The 17,982-nt window shown below is 45.3% G+C and overlaps 1 protein-coding gene across 3 annotated transcripts in view; it reads right to left on the bottom strand.

Moving 5' to 3' along the window:
• ATP9A (ATPase phospholipid transporting 9A (putative)) overlaps positions 1–17,982 on the bottom strand; it is a 46,639-nt gene extending 28,657 nt beyond the window's left edge. For 2 of the 3 annotated variants that reach the window (XM_030231309.2, XM_050982141.1), the window contains exons 1-11: positions 17,847–17,982; positions 12,412–12,556; positions 11,985–12,098; positions 10,446–10,554; positions 5,310–5,368; positions 4,343–4,394; positions 3,704–3,798; positions 3,297–3,377; positions 3,031–3,106; positions 935–1,011; positions 169–329 (exon numbers count right to left, since the gene is read on the bottom strand). In XM_030231309.2, the coding sequence (XP_030087169.1) occupies positions 169–329; positions 935–1,011; positions 3,031–3,106; positions 3,297–3,377; positions 3,704–3,798; positions 4,343–4,394; positions 5,310–5,368; positions 10,446–10,554; positions 11,985–12,098; positions 12,412–12,556; positions 17,847–17,914 (1,037 nt within the window). In that variant the 5' untranslated portion in view covers positions 17,915–17,982. Of the gene's footprint in view, positions 1–168; positions 330–934; positions 1,012–3,030; positions 3,107–3,296; positions 3,378–3,703; positions 3,799–4,342; positions 4,395–5,309; positions 5,369–10,445; positions 10,555–11,984; positions 12,099–12,411; positions 12,557–15,160; positions 15,274–17,846 lie in introns of those variants that run through there. The other variant, XM_050982142.1, reaches the window with a different exon arrangement.

The raw sequence follows: 17,982 nt of genomic DNA, 5'->3' as shown, positions 1-17,982 counted from the left end.
TTAATAAATTGAACAAATTCAGCAAAAACTACAAAACAATTCTTATGTTTGAGCAGTAACTTAATTTCTACTTCTGGCCTTGCTGAGCTGTGCAGTGAGGAACAGGTAAGAGCTCAGGTGCCCAAGCAGGCAGTGCTGGGCTGGGAGCATTGCCAGCTGTCCGCTCACCTGATGGGAATGATGTTTGAGAACAGCAGCAGGAACCTGATGATCTGCAGGTACCAACGGCCTGCAAAGTGCTGAAGGGCCACCATGACCAGGGATACCACCACCAGAGCTCCAAACAGGATCTTGGTGAGGCAGTTCACCTCCAAATCAAAGAGGCCAATCTAGAAGAGCAGGAGAGAGAGATTTCACGCACACAGATGAAGGTGTCAGCTCAGTGCAATATTCACAAGGGAAGTGAGCTGCCATTCCATCCAAAGAGCCATTCCCACTAGTCAGCTTCTCTTCTTTTAAAACACTACTAACATATTAAAATTTATAATCAATACTCTTGGCAGCTTGTTAAATGAGATTTCCATCCCTCAGAAGCTCAGCAGAGGATGCAGAGGTGTGAGAGGACTCAGGCTGCCAAAAGCTGCGTAAACATCCCTGCACTGTCTTAGCTTTGCTACAATGGAAGAATGCAGCAAAAGAAGCTTTTCTATTCTAATGGGAACTGTCTCATTATAAACATATAAAACAGTGGTTTGGGCAACCTTAAAAAAGTGTCATGACATACGTACAAATAGGATGAAAAAAATCCTAGAGAAATCCAGGAGAAATAGCTTCTGTTCTGGCAACTATCTTAAATCACAGGCTGGAAAATAGGAATTATTCCTATGAGGTTGTCCCTAGAGTGTGTACATAGAGTATTTGGAAGGATCTTCTTTTAAAAAATGATCTGTTTCTGACCCTTGTTATTTATTACAAACCTGTTTCTCCACCATACCTTACTTCTGGGGTTGGAGGTGTTCATCACACTGCGCAGCTCCCGTCCCGTGTAGAGGACAACTCCCACCACAGTACCTGCACACACAGAGGTTTTCTCCATAAAAATACTCCTCAGGTGGAAAGCACTTTCAGCAGGCTAATTTCAGAAGCAACCAGAAATTCAAAAAGCTGGTATCTGCAACACAACACCTATGAAAACACAGACTGGAACAGGAAACATCCTCCCAGGCAGGAATTCAGTCTCAGGGTCGGACTTGATACAGCATCACAGACTCCATCAGCTCATGAGAAGAGCAGTCAGCTCTGCTCTACCTTCCCTGACCCCCTTTTGGTCCACTTGTCTCTCCAGACTACAAATACAAGTTGGTAGGGATGGAGGATTTCTTGGATTTCCTCCCACCACTTGGAATCCCACTTTGGTGCTGCCTTCCACCAAACCTTCATTGTGTGTCCAAATTAAACCAGCTCCGGGCTAGGGGTATTTACTGGCAAAGGTTGAAACAATCAGAGCAAATCTAATTATTGCAGAGCTCAAAGACAGAATTACCTTATTTTAAAATCTACAATTTACTTTAAGTGTTTATCTAAGTACTTTTCCTACCACAAAGTGAATCACACCAACTCCTACCTTCCTGGAACAGATGGAGCTGCTGGGAGCCCATCAGTGAATTTGAATGCTCTGTCCCACAGTTGCTAAAGAGCTGAGAGCAACAAAGTCCCCAATTTTCTTCTTGCAGGAACATAATTCACCATAAAATACAGGGTTTCTGTGGGTTTTCTCTTAAAGACTTTGCAAAGAGCCATGAAGAAAAAGCTGTCTACCATCAACAGTTTAAAAGCTGCTATTGCCCAGAGTTAGGAGTCTGTAAAAATGGAGAAAATCAACTCTAAAAAAAGCACTGCTGCCAATACCTTGCTGCTTTATACTCTACTGTTGCCCTGCTCTCAGTAATGATCAGAGTTTTAACAAGCTGCAGGTGACTTATTTTTAAATAAGGCTGATTCAAGAGAGGTGGTTTCTAAAAATATGTTGGAGAAACATTCCTTTAAAAAAACACCCCCAAAAACAACAACAAATCCTTGGAGCCAGATGGCAGGTGGTGGTAAGATCATCACAATTCAGATCAGCAGATGGCACAGCTACTCCAAATCCACTGCAAACAGTCAGAGTCAGACCCAGCCCTCCTGCAGCAGATGGAGAAAGACACATTGCTCTGCTTCATCTTACAGGGGCTGCCCCAGTGAGATGGCACCACAACCCGACAGCAGAAGAAAAATAATATCCACAGAAATAACCTACAACATGCTATTTGTTATTACCACAGGAGAAACAAAATCCAGTATTGTATTGATAAGTCAGTCAAAATGAGAGGAAGCACCTGCCAGGACTAGAAGAAGCTTGAAAACACACTGATCTGTGAAAAAAGGAGTGTTTCTAGTTGGTTTACGGCCATTTCAAACAGACTCAATTGCATAAACCCTTTGAAATTATGTTTGCAAATGCACTGTCAAGTCTCTCCATTTGACAAGCTCAACTCCAGAGCTGGACTCCAGAATTCCACTCTCCTCCAGCTACTGCCCAGCAAACACAGTGGGCAGGAGAGGAACAAGGCTTTTACTTTGACAAGCCTCTACAGGGGGGCATTGATTAATCTCAGGCCTCGGGAGTTTATCGTATATACGAGTCAAAATCTGTCAAAGACTTGATTTTCTTTCCTTTCTTAAGAGTATATAGGACAAACTCAATGGCAGCACTTACCTGGAAATCTTTCATCTCGGCTTGTGTTCCCAGAATCCGTTTGACACCATTTCTGTTACAGATTAGGATGTCAATGTGCAGAGCAATTAAGTGCTATTCTGCTCCTAGATGCTAAAGGAGGGCCCCAAAGGCCACTCCACTTCTTTCTCATCTAGGAATGTCCAAGAGGCAATTAGATGTCAGCTCCGCTCCCCAGAGGTGTTAAGACAAGGGGGAAACCTCATTCCAACTGCTAATTTCTCCAACTGACAGAATTATTATTCCATCACAGAAATACCTTTAAAAATTGTTAACATATTCCCTTAAAAACAACTTTACATGGGTCTCCACCTTACCTGATGCAATCACTGTGCTGGCCCACAGGGTGTTTTCTATGCTTAAACTTTCATTTACTGGAGGGTCACTGTCCTCCTACAACGGGAAAAAGAGAAAAATAAACAAACTTGTCAGTAATGGAAAAGAGCAGAGGATAAGAAGAGTCCACAGAGGTGTTTGGGGAAGGATGCTGGGCGAGCTGGCAGAGGGATTTCTGAGAGAATGGAGAATTTTCATAAACCGTGGTGACTCTCTGGTTTATTTCAGGCCCTGCCAGCAGACTCACCCTGGTGAAGGTCCCCACGAAGTTGTGTATGTCAATGTTGGGTTCTTCTGCATAGACGTAGGAGCGGATTTGCAGCAGGTCCTATCAAACAGACACATCCATCAGCCCTATCAGCTCCTATCAGCCAGCCACAGCTTAATAACGCACAGGAGTTTTACCAGGATACTGCACCAAGAGTTACTTGGTGTGGTTTAGAACTGACTTGATACCTACTGCAGCCCAGGAGTCCCCCAGAAAACACACCTGGGGTAGCAGGGGATTTCCTGGGGTGACACCTGAGAGACTCCTGGGACTTATCTGTGCCCCAGGAAAGAAACCACAGCCTGAAAACTGGACTGCAGCACCCCAAGTTTTCAGGCAAAGCCTGTCCACAGCTCCCAAGCACAGAGTGCCAGGCAGGTGCTCACAGAGGCCGTGGGCAGGCGCTGGGTGCAGGTGACGGGCAGCCGCAGCTTCCAGTCGGTCTCCCCATCCAGCTGGTCCGTGCGCAGGAAGCAGGACCCTGGGGATGGGAACAGCAGTCAGGGACCCTGCCACCTCAGTCCTAGGCACACCTACAGGTAACTCAGGGCATGGCTTCCCCTCTAGGACAGCCACATCCTTCTTTCTCTGGAAACAGGGTCAGATTTACATTTGTTAATAATGGAAGGATGACGTTCCTGCACCACATTCCTTTCCCTCCACTAGGACAGAATTCTCTGTGCTATACTTTTTTAAAGACACTTGAAATGTTCCCATTAATCTGTTTTCTAACCCTTCTGATCAAAATTATCCCACACTTAACAAAGCATGCCTGAAGAGTAAGTAAATATATCTAAAATGCAACCAGATTCATTTACCCTGGACTCAACCCCTACATTCTTTGATTAGCAAACAAAACTAGAGTATAACATCCTGAGAAGTGGTGGTCCATAAAACCACTTGAGTTCCCTCTCTCTCTAAAATTTTACTATTATCTATTTCTTTCACATTTCCAAAAGATAATTTTCTCCAAACAACCAGTGAAAGGTTAATGGCTATTTTGACAATTGGTTCCAGATGTTTACCATTCTTCTCCGACGTCCTTAGGAAGATCATGTCAGCAGGGACCCTCTGGTTCTGGGGGGAGAAGAAAGGCCATTATTGTGCAGCCAGCTCTGCACGCGTGTGCAGCGCCTTCCCCAGAGCAGCAGAGGCACAAAGAGGATTCCTTTGTCAGCCTGGAGCCTGGGATTCAGTTTGCTTTGAATCCTGAACTCGCTTCCCTGCAGAATTCCAAGTGCACGATAATAACTGGTGCCAGCTCCCACTGACCAGACCCAAGGGTTAGGTTTACAAAAGGGCTGGAGAGTAATTCTAGAAGTATGAAGAAATCTTAAACTAGTGCTGGTTTTCTTTCAAGGAGTCCCAAGTTAGCAGAAAGGTTGTATCTGGAATCTGCAGCTACCAAGTTTCTCATTTTGTACTGAGTATTTTCATACTGATGGTTTTAGAGGTCACAGCTGCTTGCAGAGAGTGGGTGGGAAAAACACAAAATCAGTGGATTAAAAAAAAGAAAAAAAACAATTAAAAGTTGTACAAAGGGGGAAATATACCTGTATATACCAGTACCTACAAATGGATCACTGGGTCTCCAAAACTGCAGTGCTTATACCCAAAGAATCACCTGGGTGTTGCATTTGCTCCAGATATTTAATTCGTGTCCAACAGTCACAGAAAGGATAGAGAAGCTCTTTATCTTGCTATAGTATAAGTTAAAAAATGGGCTATAGGCATACCTACAGATTTGCCCTCACTTGTAAAGATAATGATGCTATTGGTGAGGTGGGAGAACACTGTAAAGTGACTAAATATTTAAACTTGTGCTCAACACCTGATATTTTAAGCCTATTGTAAAGTAAGTAGGAATTCTAAAGATTGCATTTTCTATGATCTTGCAAAAAAAACCCCAAAACCAACCAAACAAACAAACAAACAAAAACAAAACCAAAAAAACCCCAACTTTACAGAGGAAAGAAGAATATAAAGGCAAACCTTTTCCACAATGATGAGGTCACCCACTTGTATGTTAGAGCTCTTCACCTTGACAGTCCCTGCAAAGGAAAGGTGCTGGTGTTTGAGCAGAGCAGGACAGGCTCTGGGGTGCTGTGTGCTGCTCCTCCCCTCCCTTCCTTCCCCTGCACCATGTGGGTGAAAATGGGAAATGTTCCCTTCACAGGAACTGGGCAATGCTGCCCTGTAAAGACTTCTGAGCCCTCTATCCCCTCTAAGTGGTGGCTCTCCCAAAAAGGGCTTAAGTCCCTCCTGTAACAGCTCTAGACACCAGCCCTGGCTGCAGAAAGCCCCAGCCATTCTTGAGTCATAACTCTGAAACAACTCCTTAAACTCCTTTTTGCACTGCCTAACTCATGAATTCAAAAACACTTCCAGCATCAGGCAGGTGCCAGAGCAAGAAGAGAAAGTTACAGCAGGGAACCATCAAACGCAACTCCTTTTCCTCAGGTGCCTGGAAATGCAAAGCTTGACTCTCAAGGCAAGGCCTGGAAGCTGGAAGTACAATGGGTCCTTCCCAAGTCCAGCCTCATTTCCTGCCCTGCTGCAGCTCCAGGCTCTGACTCAGCTCTGCCACCTCTCCTTTGCCTCTTGGAGGACTGGCCAAACAAGCAGAGAACAGGTCCTACAGAAATCCTGTAAATATTTATTCCCGTGCAGCTGTCAAACATTTCCCAGTTGCTTTAAAACAGGGGATTAATTAAACAATTGGCTAGTAATTTCAAATCATTAGCCAGCTCTAGATTGGGCTTCTCAGACTAACTAGTGATTTATAATCAGTTAATTTGAACCCTGCCTCCATGTGTCTGTTATATTTCAACAAAAGCCTCTTTAATCTGCTGTGATTTGAGTGGAAGTGGGGGAGGCACGTGGAGCTCACCCTGGCACGGACAACACTCCTACTGTACCTCAAAATTCACGGGCTAACTGGCCAGATAGCAGCTCAGGGGAAAGCAGGAGGGGGAAGGGAGGGGGAATAGAAATTAGCACAAAGCACAAAGGTCACTGGGATTTTACTACTGGCAGTCCCTTCATTAGCATCCTTCTCAGGATATGCTTCAGTGTTTCTGCTCCAAATTAACAATGAAAGCCATTCTGGGCTGGGGCAGCCTGCTGCTTTGGTGACACACTGTGTGCCTAACAACATGCTTCATCACTGCTGCTAATAAATGCAGACTTCCTTGCATGCTGTAATTATTCCTACAAATTATAAGCAGTCATGGCCCATTTCACAAATATCTCATAGGTCTTTCATGGATTCTGGAGTTTGCCTTGTGAAGGTTTTTGGTTTAAAAAAAAAAAAAAAAAGGGTAAACAAAACGAATGCTGGGCTAAAGACATCTCTGCCGGGGCAGGAAGCAAAGCGGGGATTAAGAGTCCATTACGCTGGGGCTTGAAAAGAAAAGCTGCACTCCAAGAGGATCAAAAAAAGCATCCCTGGCAGTCTTCTGTATGGGCTATACAAAGTTAGGTACTATGACACTAAAAGGGTCTGACAGATAACATCTCTTCCTCCCCTTTTAATACGGTTATTCACAAAGCAACAAAAAGTGCTTTTGAATATTCTCCTGTGCAAAGGAAGGGGGGGGAAAGCCGAGTGCTCTCCCCCCACAGGCACAGCCACTCCCGGCCCAAAGTGCAGAAAAGCTGTGGATTTGTTTAACCATATTTTCTGTACCCTCTCCAAGATCACAAGGATTTCTCTGGTGACTGTCAGCAGAAGCAGCGCTACCTGCAGGGTTCAGGCAAGCTCACTTTTGTAAGGCTTTCCTTAACAAGGTAAAAAATCATTCTGCAAAAGAGAAATTAATGCCTGGACAAAGCTGTAACGTGATGATTTCCTATCATTATGCACATAAAAGGCTTTTGGGATCATTATGCTGAAAACAGTATCATCTGTTGTAAAATTTGTCCAATTTGAGAAAACCCAAAGCAGCTGGAGCAGATTTGTCTTGTTCAGGAACCCTCCAACCTCAGCTGTTGGAGGGTAAAACAAAGAGGGGACCTTTCTAACCAGCACACGTTTTTATAACTCCTGGATAAATGAGATGCCCTTTTTAGGTAGGTAATTCTGCTGTTGCAGCCTCCCTGGCCCCCGTGGGTGACATCTCTGCAGTGTGCACCACACGTCCTGCTAAGAAGGCCAGGACCAGATGTTTCCTTTGACTCAGGACTCCCATAAAGAACTTACTTGAATTAGTTTTATTTTGATCTTGGGAATTCTGTAATTCCCTTTTCTTTCTGTGGGGAAATGCCACCTAAACATCAGATGTTTTCTCATGCATGTTTAAAAGCAGCTAATAAGCACAACTGTTTCATTTCCCAGAACTGCTCTATTTAAGTATTTTTGTAATTATAAACTCCTGGTTTTGTAAGTGCAACTAGAAATGCCTCTTCTAAATACAGACAGGTTTATTCAGTATTTACATCACTTTCAGTTTCTACCTCCTTAAGTTAATCAGAATAGAAGTTGGTGTTTATCACTTTTTAAAAGGAACTAGTCTTGACCTCTCATTAAAAAAATCTATATTGTTAAAATTTGTCTGGTATTTGTTTCATTCTCTGCTGTGCCCTGATTTATCTTTCTTAAAGACAAGAAAGTAAACATAATCAAATGCAAACAGTTTGTTCCAATTTAAGCCATGGTTTTTGAAATTATCATCAAATTTGCAGCATGATGGATGTATCAGAAAGCAGATGATTTCAAGTAATAAAAATATTAGCCAGAAAAGATTCCCTTTTTTTTTGCCCTATGAGCACTTAGGTCAAAATTTCACAATAGATCTGTAAAGCTGCACTGAAGTACAGATCCAAACACTTTGGAACTAAAGATGAAGCCAGAGGTTTACTAAAACAAGTTAAATGCATATAAAACATAAAAAAAGAAGAGGGGTGAGTTTTTTTGATGTGCTGCACCAAACTTTTGGCTTTTGTAGCCTTATGCTGTGGAGCAGGACTCGCAGAGTTTGGGAAAATATTGGTTTTTTATGGCTGGTAAATGCCAATGATCTGTATCTTAAGTAGCACCCCTCAGTAGGAGGTCCCTTCCCACTTTTCTGTGGAGTTTCTCTCTATTATGCAGTGTTACCCAGGGAGGGGGGCTGCAGGAGAAGAAAAACAAGCCAGGAATTTGCAAGCACAGTTCGAGCTTTCCATCAAGCAGATCAGAACACAGACCCCTGAACACAGGGAGGCTTGTGGCTCATGAATAGGGGATTGAAATTTGATTATTTTTTATAACAATCCAAACAACTCTCCTTTACATGCAGAGCTTTCCACTAAAAAAAAAAAAAAAAAAAAAAAAAAAAAAAAAAAAAAGGCTTTCTAGAAGTCTGCTGGTTTTGTCATTTTGGAACATAAATGGATCATCTGGGTAAAAAGATAAAAAAGGTTTAGGGAGGAGGTTTTTGTCAGTAGGTCTCAGCACGGGGCTGTGCCAAACCCCTGCAGCATGACCTGTGCTGTTCAACAGCAGCAACAAAAGAAACAGCCTGTAAATAGCCCAGGTCCTACTGTCAGCTACACTGAAAATTAATTGTTCACATCAGCTGTTCCAAATTCATTTTGATATTTGCTGCCTCTGCCTCTGAGCTGGTGACACTCTCACTTGAAAACCCAGCTCCTTTTATAAAGGGGTGAGATAAATTAACCCCCAAATTTCCATCCCAGCCTCACCAGGCCCTTCCCTGCTCCCAGGTAATTCCCAGAGGAGCTGAGGTTTTAATCATTGGAAAAGATCATCATCTCTCCCAAAAAATTAAGTTCTGAGATTGAGTGAGGGACAGAAAAATACTCTTCTCCCCAAAACATGTGACAACTATAAATAATTTTCTATGTTTTTTTTCCTACTCTAAACTATACTACAGTCTCATTCCTGTTTCTGCACAAAATTTGTGTTAAATACAGTGGCTTGAGATTTTCAGCTAGTGCCCAGCTGCCAATCCTCTTTGGTTTCTTTCACAAAAATTAGAAAAGTTAAAGGACTGGGGGGAGGGAAATCATTCATGGGAAACGTAATAGCAATATGAAAAGAACTAAAGGAGAGGTCAGGCCCCTTATAGATCACTGAATAGAATCCAGAAGGCAACTCTTTTATATCTTTAAATAGATGTAGTACACCCCTCTTGGATGAGGCTTTTGTTGGTTGCCAAGCATTTTAAGTGTTGTACTAAGAACATGTTATTAAAAGGGGATTTAATATTCAGAAACTCAAACTCCCCAGTTTGGAGTTGCCTCATAACTCCTGGCATGTGAAATATATCCAGCCTTAAGCAATTATATTTGAAAAGCAGCCTTATTCCTACAAATGCAGCTTTTTTTTACTACACCTACATCACTGCATCTTAATTCAGGGGTATAAACTTTTATAACTAAGAAATTGGAAACGGAAAAGAACCAAAACTTGCTCAAATTCAGTTCATTGCCTTTTTGAAACACAACCCTGGCCTCACCATCTTTGTCATGGTATTAGGAGTAACTCCATAGTGAGGCAGCACTGGATTGTTCCAATGAGAATTTAAATGTCTTTGTTAGGTACAGCACAGCTGGAAACAATGGCCAGAGAGGGTCAGGCTCAGCTGAGCCCAGCCTGGGCTCACTCCCAAACAGGGGCTCCAAACTCCTCAGGGCTGGAGAGGAGCTCAAGGGGATGGACATGGAAAATGCAGGAGCTGACCCTGCCAGTCCTCAGGAACTACAGCACTTGCTGCTGACAAACACACACCTCAGAGTTTTTTAGGGTCTTTTCAGGCTCTGCAGGGTGGGCAGGCCCTGGCACAGGTGCCCAGAGCAGCTGGGGCTGCCCCTGCATCCCTGGCAGTGCCCAAGGCCAGGCTGGACAGGGCTGGGAGCACCTGGGACAGTGGGAGGTGTCCCTGCCCTCAGACGGAGTGGCACTGGGTGATCTTTAGGGTCCCTTCCCACCCAGACCATCCCATGAACCCCTCAGCAAACCCCAACCTCCACCAGAGCCTGCTGAGGAGCCACCCAGGAGCAGCCCCCACATTCCAGGGCTCCACGGCCACAAAGCCACGTGCCTGGGAGCCCAGAGCCCCCTCCCAGCTCCTGAACTCTGGCTCTGGCTGTCAGCAGGGCTGCATTGCCCAGCCTGGGGCTGACCTCTGGCTGTGAGCTTGCTGTAGATCTGCGAGTTCACCTCCTTGTCCCTCATGTAGCAGCGCAGCTCCTCGGCCGCCTCGCGGATCACGGTGACAGCCAGCACAAACCCCTGCCAGCAGCACGGGGAAACAGAGGGAGCAAAGGGTCAGGGGAGAAATCACATCTGCCTCTAACAGCAGCCATATTTATCAGTGCCAACGTAACCATCTGCATTTCCTTTTTCCAGCTGGTCCCCCTGAATCGGGGCACAGAGATGTGCTGCTGTGCAATCCCCATTACCAAACACACACCAGCTGCTTTAAAACCACACCTGCTGCTTAAGCAACTTTCCAGTTTTATCAGGGTGCTCTCCCCAAGCACATCTTTGTAAAGGCAATCCCCCAAGCAAGTCTTTGTAAAGTCTATCCCCAAGAAAAGCTTTGTGGAGTTTACCTGAAGAATGTAAGCACCAGATCTCATTTCACCCCACAGCTGAGTAACTAAGAGTGAGAAGTCCAGGGTAAGGCAGACCCCCAAATCTCAGTGCTCGGCACCTCAGAGCCACTGAAGTCAGCACAACTCATCTGGGAGATTTCTTTGCATAGAAATGTATACAGAAATCTGTATAAGGCCCTTTTTATATATTCAGATAAACAGAGGATGCATGTGCCTTCATGTGCAGGTACACAGACACTCCACCTACACAAATAACACTCTAAAGATATTTATGTGCTCTGCTCATGGTATAATTACACGTTTGCCTGATTAGGGCTTCAGTCCTACTCTTCTGAGCAGGCATTTCATTTCCTCTTGCCATGAGGCAATGCCTGCATCACACCCCTCACTGTATAAAAAATAATTAATTAATGCCAGCCAACTCTTTATGGGCTTGGTATCACCAAGCCATGTTTCTACCAGAGACTATTAGCTTGGACTAAACAGTTAAAACACTCCTCATGCACCACAGACAATGAACTTTTTACAACTTGTGTTGAAAGCTGCAACCAGGTACTGATTCCCTCTGTCAATAAGGAGCTTTAGGAAGGGAGCAAGGTGACGTTAGAAACTGCAGGTTTCTGGTACTTATACATATCTAAATGTGTGATCTAATTAATTAATATAGCAATGAAATGCATTCATTCATTTACCTAGCAATTCCTACCTGCTTTCCAAAATAAAACTAAAAAAGCATCAGCTATTTTCAGCTTAGGTTTCAGTTGTTTGAAGAGCCTTCAAATAATCACCCCAAACTATTCCCACATGTTCCAGCTGACTGTGTCATCTCACGTGTCAGTCACGGAGAATTCATGGAGATCCAGGCTTTAAAACAAATAGAATTTACACAGCAGTGTCCCAAAGCTGCCCCTTCACTTCTTTCTGGCTTTTACCAGGGATCTCACTGCACTGAAATCTAAACCTACAACATGCACAGCACAGGCCTCAGGAAGCAAGTTAAAAATAATATTGAAGGTGCAAACTTACACCTCACAGAAAAGGCAGCACAAGAAATTTTGTCAAACACCAAAACTTTCTCGGAGAAATAAACCTTGAAGGACCTACCAGAGGAACCCAGTATGTGTAAAGTGCACCAAGCCTCATCTCAACCACAAACTGAGAGCAGGCCAAGAGCAAGAAATAAAGGTTGAAGAAGTATTTGAACTGGTTAAACAACACCTAAAAAAAAAAAAAAGAAGACAAAAAGAGGAGGGAGGATGTTATGCATGTTGAAGTAACAACAGAAACATTTCTGCATGCTTTCCTAGTGACTAAATGCTGACTTGGGGCAGTTTTAAAGCAGTCCTGGACACTCAGGACACTTCTGTGTCTGGTTTGCTGCTGCCCTGAGGCAGCCTTGGCATCAACTCCACCAAAAACATCCCCATCATTTTCTCCAGCTCCACATTCTGCACTTATCTACTGTAAAACCACTGAAAAATGGGGAAAGCAGTGGGGTGGGACAATGAAAAGCAACTTTAGTCATGCTTACCCCAGGGAGAAAGGTAAAGAAGTTGTACTTCTGGTTGTTGATGACATTGCGAGGGTACCTCTGGTCTCTCTTCTCTGGGTGCCCAAGCCAGACACTCCGAGGCCTCGGCTCCCTCCTCCCACAGCACCTCAGGCACTCACAGCACCTGCAGAGGGACCATTCATTCATTAATGAGTCCATTTCTAGCACACCTCTGGGTGTCACACACACCCCCTGCCTCAGCTGCTCCCTAGGTAGTGCCATACAACCACAATTCATCCAAATACCCTCAACAGAACCACTTCAGAAAGTTATGCCTGCCTGGAACTCTCAATTTTTGTTGCCTCTACAAACTATTTTTGCTTGTTAAAAAAGCTAACTAGCAGATTCTTTCCCCCATTAATTATGTATAAAATCCACACTGAAAGGCAGCTGGTTACCAAGACCAGACAAATAGCAAAATTGGTGTTAAACACTCCAAGTCAGAAGCTCTACTACAGAAATGTATTTTATGAGCTGGACACCTTTCAATTGCAATTTGCTTTTGTGTTTGCATGTGAAGACCTCAGACAAATAGCCACTTGCATCCCAAATATATTTGAATAGAAACTGCTGGAAATTGTGGTATTTGGATTCCAACAGAATATAGATATGCTCTACAGAAAAAAAAGGGAGAAAAAAGTGGTTTTCCTTCCTTCACAAAGGAGAAAAGGCTCCAAAAAGAAGCTTTACCCAAGGGAGCAAATCTGGTGTCCATACAGCCTATTTCATCACAATGTGCTTTGCAGTTAGGAAAAATCAGTCAGTCCTTGCAATCAGACATCTGAAACCATTTACCTTTGTTTATTTTTGAGGCTGGGCCTCTTACAGGGATTGTACTCAACAGCAAAATAGCCCCACACCTATATCATAATATTTACAATAGGGTGACCCCTAGCAGCAGTTCCCCCACAAACACACTTGTTGCTGTAAGAATGGTAATTTACAAACCCTGTGCTACTCCAGGGCTTGAGAAACAACCCAAAAATAATGCAGCTCCAAGAATAAGCAAGAAAGGGCGCGGGAGAATCTGCTGAGTAAAAATAACAGGTTTGTGAAATCACTGCCTGGCTGGAGTCAGTTTTTGCAAGCTCCTGAATTACAGAGAAAGCAAACTGAAAACCTAATTAAACAAACAAAGGAAAAACTTCCTGCCTAGCAAGTTTTGAAGGCAAATATCAGGAGCATGGATGCCCAAGGAAAAAATATCCAGAATTTCTACTGGGAGTCTCCTCCACAGCCTTACAGCACGAGATTTCTGAAAAACATTTAATTTTTAAATTAAACACTACACAATACTACAACCAGCACTGGGAGCCCCAGGTTGCAACACTGGAACTGGGGAGGTTCCTCAGCTCTCAGGAATCCCATTACATCACAGCCCAGGGCTGCAGCCTCAGCCAGGAGCTCCTGTGCCAGGCAGGAAAATCCTGACAGCAAATCCTGACTCTTACCCCAAAACCGTTCCAGGATTTCTGTTCTGAAGGCATCCACTCAACCCCAACACTGGTATTTAACCCTCAGTACTCTGTGACTGTGTGTTCCCCTCCTGTGCTGTGCTGGGTGGGCACAGAGCAATTCCCCACCCAACCCTGCTGGAGCAGGAATGTCATCTCACAGTGACTGCTCCAGGGCCAGCCCATGAACTGCTGAAGTTAAAAGTGAAGTTTTGGTTAGAACAGAGCAATTTCTCAAGCACAGAACCACGAGCTCATCCTTCCAGGCAGATGTTTATCACTCCTCCCAAAGGTAGCCAATTGCCTTAATTTTTAATTATTTTTAGACTTTTCAGTGATGTCTTAAACTTCACTGGGGAAGAATCAATAAGATTATTAGTTCTCCTTTTCCCTTTCTCCTCTGGAAACTGAATAATCTTAATGTAAAAAAAAGAAAAATCTATTCACGTGGGCACCAGAAACCAAGTACTCTGAGCACATACAAATGCATTTTCTGAGCACATACAAATGTGTTTTCAGATTAGCTTTGGTGCCCATTAAATAAAAAATTCTTTTGACTGGAGCTGTCAGCTTTTCCCAGTTACGTTATTTATTCCTCCCTGCAAGAGTTTTGCAGGCACTGTGTAGTTCTGTGATCTGCTGTTTCTCTGGCTACCACCCCTATTTTTAAGTCACAAGCTTAGAGATGCAGATGATGAGGGAAGGGGCTGCTTCATTACTGTAAAATTCTCTGCTCAGAGCAAAGGCAGTGGCACAGGAGGAAGTTTCTGGCAGAGAATTATTTACATTAGTAGGAATAATAAAACATTTTCCATCATGAAAACCAAAGACTGCATCCTGGAAAGATTGTCTAGAAAAACAGCTGAGAGTTTACACTGCTGCTGAGAAAGGCTGATAAAATGAACGTGCACTTTCCAAGGAGAGGAATCACAATGTTACAGAAATGTAAACAGTTTTCTCTAAAAGTTTGGGAACATGTTCCTAAACATTTCTCCTTCTCCATTTTGCAACTGAAGGACTGAAGAACACTCCTGCAATAACCCTGAAGTATAGAAAACTAGCAAATGAAGGTAAGTAATGGACTTTCAAAATCATCACCTGGCAGAAAGACCACAAAAAATACATGAGCACAGCTTATATGGGGCAGCTTCTACAGAACTGTGCAATTCACATTTTAAATCATAACCTGCAAAAATAACGATGGGAAACAAACTCACAAATCCTCAAATAGAGTCACAACCACTGAAAAGAATCTCTCAGGATGCAAACTGTACCTGAAGCTCAGTCCTGTAAGTGAAGCTGCCCTTAGTCTGCAGAGGGATCCAGATGAACAGGAGGAACTGAAGAACAGGTCTGCTCTGCACTTCACCTGGGATTATATTTGCTCACAAAAACACGTTCCCAGTGGTGATGTAAGAGGCAGGAACAAGCAGAGTGACTGCCAGTTGCCAGGTGAACAGCCACTAGCAAGAAGCAGGTTTTATTTATAAATGTTTGACGGAGAAGTATTTGAAGATCAAATGAAAGATACTCCCATGTAAAACAAACCCAATGGGAAAAAAGTGCCATGTTTGTAGGTGTGCAAACCTACAACCAAACGTGTTCTGAGGTGGCATTTGTCAAATTAGTGCTGAAGTTCATTGATATATTTAGTCACTCCTAAACCGAGCCCATTTCTCAGATTTTGTTTCTGTGACCCTCATGGGCTGTGCTTGGCACCTCAAACACACAAGCCAACCCCCACGTGACATCATTCCAAAAGCAGGGGTCAAACTGTCCATGGCTAAAGAAAACCAGAGCCATGCATGACCACCTCACCCTTTTATGCACCTGCACATGAGACACGGCACACAGAACAGTCTGGAACATTCCCTCTGCAGGCCACGCAGCTGGCATGGCTCTGGAAGGGGCCAGGAGAGCTGCAATTCCTGCAGTTCCCTGGCTGTGGGAAGGCAGCCCAGCCCCAGGCTGCACATGCCAAGGCACACCCACACAGGCTCTCCCAGGGCAGGAGCTGCCGTCCCTCTCTGTTGACTCTGAAATGGAATTTGCCACTTTAAACAGAGCCAGAATACACAGGCAGCACAATGGCACAGCCTCAGCAAGTGTTCCTGTAAAGCTCCTCCTTCCCTCTCCTTCCCCTGCAGCTTTGGAGCCAGGCCTTTTCCACGGCAGCAGCTGCATGAGCACAGCAGTTTGCTGCTTTAAAAGGAGCCTTGCAGGACTGAGGACTGACACCACGAGCTATTTAGGGGACAACTTGTGTCATGTGCTGAGCAGAGCACACGGGGTGCTCCAGGAATCTGCAGCTCCTCCCTGGCAGGACTGGGCCCTGGGCAGCTCAGGCTCACTCCCATCCCACCAGGGCTGCTGCAGTTCCTGCCATCCCTCTCTCCTCACTGGCACGGTGCTCACAGGGCTTTCAGAGTGCTGCAAAGCCTCGGGATGAACAGGGCTGAATTCAAGGCACAGCACAGGAATTCAGAGCTCAGCCCTTGGCTGCAGCAAGAAGAGCCCCACTGAAGCTGTGCTCAGGAACAGATCCCCACTCTCCCACTCAGTTCTTAAAGCTCGTGGCTTCTCTCCAACACAGACCTGAACTGCCTGAGCCATCACTCATCTCTGCAAGGTTCCTGAGCCAGCTCCTCCCTGGCTTCCTTTCAAAGCATGTCAGAAGCTGAGGGTAATGAAAGCCTTGCCGGATGGCACCTGCCCTACAGGTGAATTAGCCATTTCTTGCTTTTATTTTAACAAAACCAAGATTTTTATAGAGATGTTCACGACCAGAAACCTGCTCTGCACTGCAGAAGACCACACCAACAAAAATCTGTCTGAAAACTCACCCCCACTGCTGGGAGACCCCCCAGAGTAGAAACCAGCTGGGGCTATGCTAAAGTGAAGCCCCTCAACACTTGCCCATCCTGGGGTTCATATGCATCCAGGAACAGAGACTGGATGGCTTTAGCGTGGGGTTTTCCTCAGAGGGAACAGAAGAAAGAAGGCCTTGATTATGGCTTAAGATTCCCAGGACTCTATTCTGGCTGTGACACCAGGGACCCCTCAACTTGCTGGATGATTTATTCTGTGGTTTCTAACACTGGTTTGGATTGGCTTGACTTCAATGCTTTGCTATCATCACTTGATGGAATACCAAGAGATCACTAAAACAAGGGCTCCTTATGTATGACAAATCCCACCCCCAAACAATTACTGCACCAAGCAGAAACCCCAAACCCAATTTATTTCAACTGCTATCGAGTAAAAGCCCTAGGCAAGCTTCCTTCCCGTGCTGCTGGAATTTTTTGCCACCACTGGAAAGCCTCTCAGTGGCTGCTAATCAGGCAGAATCCACAGGCAATGACCCATAGCTCGGGTGAGCTGAGGGCAGGCTCTGCTAGGCAGCACTAACCACATCGAACACCCAGGAGGCTCCTGCTGGAGATTACAGAACTCCAGGAAAGAATCCATTGGAGCAGCCTTGAGAAATTTCCCAGGCCCTCACCTCTCGCCGTTCCCTTCAATCACATCACCAAAGGCAAGGCCATGGTGGCTGCACCTTGTGGCACTTGCTCAGCGGTGCATGTGACACAGGCACAGGGGATTGCTGCTGCATCACACACACCTCCCTGCCCTGGGTACTGCTACAGCACCACCAACAACCTGGCAACAAGGAATACATCTAATGCTGAATAAACTGTATACAGCAACGTCAGTTACAGGGCTCTGAACACAAACTAGCCGCTCTCCGCCGGGGCTGTCCCCGCTCCCGCAGCCCGCCTGCATCCTGCCGTGCGCCGGGCGTGCCGCGGCAATGGCGTCAGGAGCAACCTGTCAGCGCCCGCCTGCCTCCCCCTCATCATCCTCCTCCTCCTCCTCTCCTCCTCCCGCCCGGGCTCGGGCCGCCGCCGCCGCCGCCCCCGTCCCGCGCATCCCGAGCGCGGCCCCGCCGCCGCCCCTCACCCGCCGCGGTGTTTGCTGTCCATGCGCTTCTTCTGCCGGACCGGCTGCAGCGGGATGTTGTCGGTCATGGCCGCGGCTGCGGGGCGGAGCGGGGGATGCTCCGGCTGCCGGCAGCGCCCAGCCCGGTCGCCGCCGT

This window comes from Serinus canaria, chromosome 20, assembly GCF_022539315.1.
Source record: "Serinus canaria isolate serCan28SL12 chromosome 20, serCan2020, whole genome shotgun sequence".
Classification (NCBI taxonomy): domain Eukaryota; kingdom Metazoa; phylum Chordata; class Aves; order Passeriformes; family Fringillidae; genus Serinus; species Serinus canaria.
This window is presented reverse-complemented; position numbering and strand designations above follow the sequence as displayed.